The sequence below is a fragment of the Acomys russatus genome, chromosome 16, assembly GCF_903995435.1.
Source record: "Acomys russatus chromosome 16, mAcoRus1.1, whole genome shotgun sequence".
Classification (NCBI taxonomy): domain Eukaryota; kingdom Metazoa; phylum Chordata; class Mammalia; order Rodentia; family Muridae; genus Acomys; species Acomys russatus.
This window is the reverse complement of record NC_067152.1, coordinates 29,866,048-29,873,924: the sequence shown is the minus strand read 5'-3', so window position 1 is coordinate 29,873,924 and position 7,877 is coordinate 29,866,048. Positions and strand designations below refer to the sequence as shown.

The 7,877-nt window shown below is 46.5% G+C and overlaps 1 protein-coding gene across 1 annotated transcript; it reads left to right on the top strand.

Annotated features, from left to right (window-relative positions):
• Nucleotides 1–1,453: 1,453 nt before the first annotated feature.
• Lyzl6 (lysozyme like 6) lies at nt 1,454–6,666 on the top strand. The gene is made up of 4 exons (XM_051157863.1): nt 1,454–1,595; nt 3,519–3,677; nt 4,715–4,793; nt 6,597–6,666. The coding sequence occupies exons 1-4, from the start codon at nt 1,454–1,456 to the stop codon at nt 6,664–6,666; spliced, it is 450 nt and encodes a 149-aa protein (XP_051013820.1).
• Nucleotides 6,667–7,877: the final 1,211 nt, after the last annotated feature.

Here is a 7,877-nt window from a genome sequence, read left to right as displayed (position 1 = left end):
TGCCTTTGCCCTCAGCATCGGTCACCTGGCTTAAGGGGAAGGACCCACAACCTAAGACGGGACCAGCCCATGTGTGCTCTCAGAGAACGAGCGCTTTGAAGTGCAGAACCCACTGTTTTATAGACGGTCCCTTTTGTTTAGGTTCATTTGGTCCTGATTTGGACCCAGACTTCCTGCCCTTGGCCAGAACATCTCCTCAGAGCTTATATATCTTGACGGTTCACACCCAGAGGTGCAGAGTATCCTTTTGTCCCTCACTGACGATGTTAATTTCAATTGCAAGGTCAGAACACTGCCTGGGTTTTGACATTTGCTAAGCAATGTGGGGACAAGCAAGACCATGTAGACAAGCCCTGACATCTTTCCGGTTTCCACTACCTCAGACTCATGGGAGTTGTTGTTCAAAGCACTCAGTATGCCCGCACCGTGTCCCTACTGTAGCTCAGAAACATGCCATATCATAGGAGTCCTGGCTCCACTTTGTAAGGACCGTGAAACCATAGCCTTGGGTGTTTGTTTTTTTATCTTAATCATTACATTGTTGTGATTGTAGGAATTAGCAAATAAGTTTTCATTTCACACATAGGAGCCAGAAAGTTAAGTATGTTGTTCAAAGTGACACAGCAGCCCAGCCTTTGAAAGCTGGCAGTATGTGGAAATTCAGAGTCCTTGATGCAGACACACACACACACACACACACACACACACACACACACACACACACAAGTTGAGATTATTTATATAGCAGGATCCTATTTACTTGCTTTCTCATATGCACCCTGTATAGAGACAAAACAGTAGAACCTACAAGCAGCCCACCAGGAATGGCATACAGCACGGTTTGCAGGGGTGAAGGCCATGCGCCATGTGACTGGGATACTGTACGGGTTGGGGGAGATTGGCACCCAGTGTCCTAGTCTTTCTGCTGAAGGCGCATGTTCAAATACATACCACAAATGCTGGTGAGACATAATCTGCTCTAACTCCTTTGCCAGCCTTACTTCCCATCCTGGTACCCAAATGCTGCTTGCTCCTAAATGCCCATCAGAGGAGGGACCAGCAGCTGAAGCCAGAGTAGCCTCGACTTTGAATCCAGGCAGTGGGCATTGGAAGGCCATGAGGTTGCTCCCTCTCTTCCTTCTGTGTTTACATTTTTCTGTGACTGAAAATATGATGTGAATACAAGTGAGCTGAGTGTGGTGGCGCTTGCCTATGACACTAGGGCTCTGGTGGCAGAGGCAGGAGGATTGCTGAGAGCTGAAGGTCAGCCTGGCTACTACATACCAAATTCCAGAATAGGCTTGGGATATAAAGTGAGATGGGGGTGGGGGGGGGTGGAGGCGGGGAGCAATGAAGCTCACCAGGCACTGAGCCTTGAGTGAGTGAGGGGGATTTGGTCTCTCTCTTCAGAGCCCCCAAGCTCTCAGAGCGCCCAGGTGCCTTGCCTCCTTCGATGATGATAAGGGCGCTGCTTATCTGTGTGGCAAGCTGCCTCCCGGTGGTGACCAGCAAAGACATCATCAATCGCTGTGTCCTGGCCAAAGTGTTGTATGAGGAGGACTTGGATGGGTTCGAAGGCTACTCCCTGCCTGACTGTGAGTGGCACTTCTCCCGCTTCTCTTCATCCCCCCCCCTCGCTCTCTTACCTGCCTTCCCTTCTTTGCCATTTGTCTTTCAAAGTCAAGTTCAAAGAACCACCTCCCCCGCAACAAGAAACTTTTCCTAACACTCCACATTTTTGTTTGTTTGTTTTGATATTTTGAGACAGGGTTTCTCTGTGTAACTGCCTTGCCTGTCCTGGACTCGCTTTGTAGAGCAGGCTGGCCTCGAACTCACAGCGATCCGCCTGCCTCTGCCTCCCGAGTGCTGGGATTAAAAGCGTGCGCCACCACGCCTGGCCCAACATTCCACATTTAGGCCAACGAAAACGAACTGAGCACTTAACATGCAAGCACACACAGATAAAAAGTATTGGCGGGTGGTGACAAATGCATGCAGTATATGATGGAGGCCTGTTATGGCCAGAGTCAAAGGCAGGAGGATTGCTCTGAGGCCGGCCAGGGCTAGATATCAAGGTCTTGTCTTAAACAAACAAAAAGCTTACGGGGTTAGAAGATGGCACAGCAGGTAAAAGCACTTGTCTAAGCCTGATGACTTGCGTTTAATCCCTAAAGCTGATGATTTTTTTTTTTTTAAAGTGGGAGCTGAAGCGATAGCTCAGCAGTTAGGAGCATGTTCTGCTCTTCCAGAGGACCTGAGTTTGAGTCCCAGCATCCACGTCAAGCAGCTCAGAACCACCTGCAACTCCATCTCCAGGGGACCTGACACTTCTGGCCTCTATGGGTCCCCTGCAGACAGACAGACAGGCAGACAGGCAGACAGGCAGACACACACACACACACACACACACACACACACACACACACTTAAAAAGAAATCTTTTTTATGTGTCGATAATCCCAGCACCCTTATGGAGAAATAGGTGGCAGAGAAAAGGAAACCAGGCTGAAGCTCACAGGCCAGCTAGCCTGGAGCACGTAGAGCAGCGGCAGGAACAAGAGAGGTCCTGAAGGAGAGAACTGACTGCTAAAATCTGTCTTCTGACTCAACATCTATTCTCATTCTCTGTGTGTCTCTCCCCTTTCTGTCTCTCACTGTCTCTGTCTCTGCCTGTCTCTGACTCTCTCTGTCTCTCTGTCCCTGTGTCTCTGTGTCTCTGTCTCTGTCTCTCTGTCTGTCTAGAAGAAAAGGCATTTCAGGCCAAAGGTATACACAATGCAAAGTCTTCATCCGCCGCCCCGCATTGAAGGCATCTCTCCTCTCCCCCTAAAAGTGCACACACTCCTCTCTCTCTCCACTCCCCTTCTCTGTGTGCATACATGTGAGTGTGTGTGTGTGTGTGTGTGTGTGTGTGTGTGTGTGTTGTTAAGCCCATACTTTCGTTCTATCTGTACTAGGCCATTTGAAATCAACAACCCTATTGGGCTGTGCATACTTCCTGGCAAATAGTAGGCACTCAGCAAGTGCAAGATGGGAGAGGTGGCTCTACACAAAGATGGGAGATGGCTATACACAAAGATGGGGGATGGCTAGACACAAAGATGGGGGATGGCTAGACACAAAGATGGGGGATGGCTAGACACAAAGATGGGGGTGGCTCTACACAAAGATGGGGGATGGCTATACACAAAGATGGGGGATGGCTAGACACAAAGATGGGGGATGGCTAGACACAAAGATGGGGGATGGCTAGACACAAAGATGGGGGATGGCTAGACACAAAGATGGGGGATGGCTAGACACAAAGATGGGGGATGGCTAGACAAATGGATGGGGAAACAGAACTAATGAACTGAAGGACAGGGCAGATAAAGCCTATGGGTATATTCTAACTCTTTAGGCCCAGCTGGCCTTGTTCTCTCTTCTGATTCCTTGCATCTTTTTTTTTTTTTTTCTGTCCACTCCCTTCCCACTCAGTTTGGATCCTTCACAAAGCCTTCCCTCTTCTCTTTTCTAAGGGCTGTGCTTGGCTTTTATAGAAAGCAACTTCAACATATCAAAGGTGAGCGAGAATGTAGATGGCAGCTTCGACTACGGCATCTTCCAGATCAACAGCCATTTCTGGTGCAATGACTACCACAGTCATTCAGAGAACTTCTGCCACATGGACTGTCAAGGTCTGGCTGGGAGCCCAAGGGTGGGAGAGGTGAGAGAGGAGACTAGGCTCTACTTACAGGACCTTCCTTCCTGGGCACAGCCTGTGCGCGTCCTTCCAGGGATGGTTTCAAGAGCAAGGAACCCCTTGACTGAGCACAGGAACAGCCCCCAGTCTCAATGTCCCATCCTTATGGGGGGCCTGGAGGGTCTCAAGGAGGATCCAGAAAGACTCTTAATGGCTAGGAGTGGCATTGCAGCCACATTGACTGACAGCATGTTCTGTATCAAGCATGTTATGTGCATAGGTCATTTTATCCACCCTTCCATGCAGTATTAATTGTTTATGACACTCAGACAAGCAAACTCAGGCTCAGAGAACTGAGCTAGGCATGTTGTCATTAGTACCATCTACTTGGGAGACTGGGGCAGGAGGGTCGTCAGAGCCCAGAAATTTAAGGCTGGTCTGCAGCCATACAATGAGATGCTGTCTGAGGAAAGGGGGAGGGAAGGTAGGGAAGAAGAGAGGAGAGAGAAGGAGGCAGTTTGTCTAGAAATGAATGTGATTTGTGGCCTTAAAGGCTCAGATATGTCCAGTCACTAGTACCCAGGCTAATGGCCAAATCAATGGCCAGCTACACGTTTTTGCCTCAAAGCTAATCCAGGAGGCTTGCCAGGGTCGGTGACTCCTTCCTACCCTAATGCCCCTGGGTGTCTCACCTATAGATTCCCCTATACATAGGCCTTTTTTCTCGGTGTGCATGTTGTCTGTTTTGACACCCTTTCATCCGAGAAATCCTGCTAACTTTTAGGTGAGCCATTACCTACCCTAGATAGAGGAAGAACAGTAGACAGGGTCAAATCTCCTTCTGGCCCCACTTCCCATCTCTGGCAGCCACTATAGGGGGTGTCTAAACGGGTCCCTAGCCTGGATACCTTGTTGCGTCTGGAGGTGCTCATGCCCTAGGTTAACAAGTCCCTTTCAGGCAAAGACAGGGGACATCTGGTTTTTGGGATCCGCCTTTGTACCCATCACGGGTGACTGCTTCCTTCTTTTCAGAACTGCTGGATCCCAACCTCCTCCCATCCATCCACTGTGCAAAAAAGATTGTATCTGGATCAAAAGGGATGAGAAACTGGTAAGGAGGACTGGTGGGATTAAATTAGTGGGTGGACCTCAGCAAGGAAGGTATGACAGAGCAGGGGGCAGTGGCCAGGGAGTTATGGGCAATCCCTTTCAGAAGTTTAGAAAACTATGAAGCTGGCGAGATGGCTCAGTGGTTAATAGCGCTGGGTGCTCTTTCAGAAGATCCTGGTTCAATTCCCAAAACCCACAGGATGCATCACAACCATCACCAACTCCAATCCTAGGGCCACCACCGCCCTTTTCTGGCCTCCACTGACACTACGTGCATACGACCACAGACGTACACCCTGCAAACACTCTTATATATAAAATAAAAGTAATAATCTGGAAAAAATAATTTTAAAGGGGAAAAGATGGTGTCGTGTATTGTCTTAGCACTCTCGGTCATAACACCTGGGTTTGATTCTTTCTGATGTTGCAATCATAACTTTTAATTGTAATAAGAGAAAGCAACTTGAGCTAGCAGAGGAAAACTTAATTTAGTCATATATCTAGATGCTATTAGTTATGTATTTTAAGCTTGAATATGTGTGCTGCATGCCGTTCTGCATACATGTGTGTGGTGGCCTGGTGCTGATGGCAAGAGTCTTCCTCAGTCTCTCTTCGCCTTATTCATCAAGGCAGGGTCTCTGAACTGTACCCAGAGCTCACCAATGTGGCTAGTCTACATTGCTCTAGAAATCTCCCATCTCTGCCTTCTGGACACTGGGATTGCAGGCAGGCAGGAAGCCTACCTCGCATGTCTGTGGGCTTCGAGAAATTCCAACTCTGGTCTGCTTGGGAATTGTCCCCTGGCACAGAGATGTATTTTGAGAGATGGTCTCTTACTGAGCCCACACAAGGGAAGCAGCTGAGGCCCAGGAGACAGTAGTAACCTCAGGAGAGGCTGGAAAATAGGCTTCCGTTACACGTCCAAGTCACTGCTCTCAGCAGACCAGCATCCTCTGCTCCCCAGCCCACAAGACAGACCACAGCCTCCCAAGTCTATAACTTAAAGTCCTAAAAGGAAGGGTCAGACAAGTCAAAGTTCCAGAGGTAGAGTCTCTAATTGTTCAGTGTGAACCAGTGGTTTTTTTTTTTTTCCTTGCTCCAATTAGCTAAAAGCGCAAGAGACTTAAATACACAAATGTGTCTCAGGCAGGGGCCTTCTCATAATAAACAATGTTTCCTATTAAAAGGGGGACCCTTAGCAGTACAGGTGTCTCAAAGTTTTCAGCTCCTTGAAGCGGGATGCAGAGGGTATAATTTAATTTTTTCTGTGTTTCAAACTGGACACAAAACTAATACAAATGGCCCCATCTACAAGTGTTCATAAGAACGCAAAGACCTATGACTGTCGTATGTTCAAAACGAGATCCAGGAAAGGATATTGATGATTATTAAGGCTGATCCTTTATGAAGGGGAGTGCAAAAGTTGCAACTAGGGTTTTGTTTTAACTAAGCCTAAATCCTATAGAACAGTGTCACCCAGCTTCAAAGGGAGATGACAGTTTGAAACATTGTTTCGTGCTTCTTCTTGCTGTATGTGGCTCATTTTATATATCTGTAATATAAATATGTATATAAAATATATTTTAAAATTTTTAATTTTTTTTTAAAAAAGAAAGAAAATATGAGTGCTTACTAAGTGAGGGAAGGGGGCAAGCCCCTTTTAAAGAAGACTCAGAAGGGACAACCCCACTAGGAATGAGGGGACCCTAGGGGGGTGCTCTTCAGGGAAGACTCCCCAGAACTGGGCTACATGTATGGAGAGGCAGTAATCAAACAGAGAGCAAAAATCTTTTTAACTCCACAGGGTGGGATGGAGGCTGCACTGCTCAGGACGGCCACTGTCCTACTGGATGACAGGATGCCGTCTGGGATGACCCAGGGTGTGGACCTACTGGAGGCTCGCTCCAGGACCCCTGTGCTACTTGGATGTCCTTCACTTCTTGCCTTCACCTCATGTTATTTTCTCTTCCCACTCACAAGTAAAACTGACCAGAGTCCCAGGGTTAATGTTTTACCCAGGTTCCCTGATTGTGTCCATCCGGGCCCGGCTCCTTTGTTCCTATTTATTTGCAAACCAAGAAGATGTCAAATAAATGCGATTATATTTTTAAAAATTTATTAAAGCATGCCTTGGGCAAAGAATGTGTTCATTTAGTTATTAATTCCACTTACCTTTGCGCACCTACCATTTTAAGAGTGTTCTAGGTCTAAGAAAAAGGAAGACTAAAGTATTGGCTACTCTTTGGGTACTCATAATTAAGGTAGCAAAGTAGAGACAGCCACAAACATTACAGTAGGTGATAAAATGGTCACTAAAGTCTATACTAATTGGTACCAATCTATTAGTAATTATACCCAGGTAAATATTTTTAAAGGTTAATAGAAACTCAGATATAGGTAGCCAGTGGTATTGAAGTGGAGAAAATGGTGCTGAAGATAAAGATATGGTAACAGGTACAAATGATTTGGCGAGAATGAGTGAGAATCTAGATTATTCAAAAAATAATAATAATAAACTAAAAGAGGACCAGCAAAATGGCTCAGCTGCCAAGCGTGATGACCTGAGCTCAGTTCTTGGAACCTACATGCGCACTCACACATACAAAAGCTTTTCTGGATAGGATCTAGTTGGATTGTCAGGAGCAGATATTGAGTATAATTTGCTTAGGGACAAGGCAAATGAAGAAAAGGGACAGTCGAGGGAATGTCCTGCACACAGCCACTACCAGTCGTGTCTAATTAAGCTGGAGTATTAACATGGACCGCTTATGCCTCCACCCCGAACCCCAGCCCGTGACACAGTGCCACCCAACATTCAAGTAAGTCTTCCTTCCTCAGTTAGAACTTTTCTGGAAATACCCTCCCAGTCACACCCAGTGGTGTGTTTCCATGGCAATCTTTTAATCTAGTCAAGCTGACAAGGTAGTCCTAACAAATTCCAACTTGATTTTTTTTTTTTATTAGTTTACTTACAATTGTATCTAGTTTAAGAGTTCAAGAGTTTAATCGAGTTTTCAGATCATATCTCTCAAATATTCTTCAACCTGTTAAAGGATTGGAACAAATATCCTTATTTTTTTAAGTA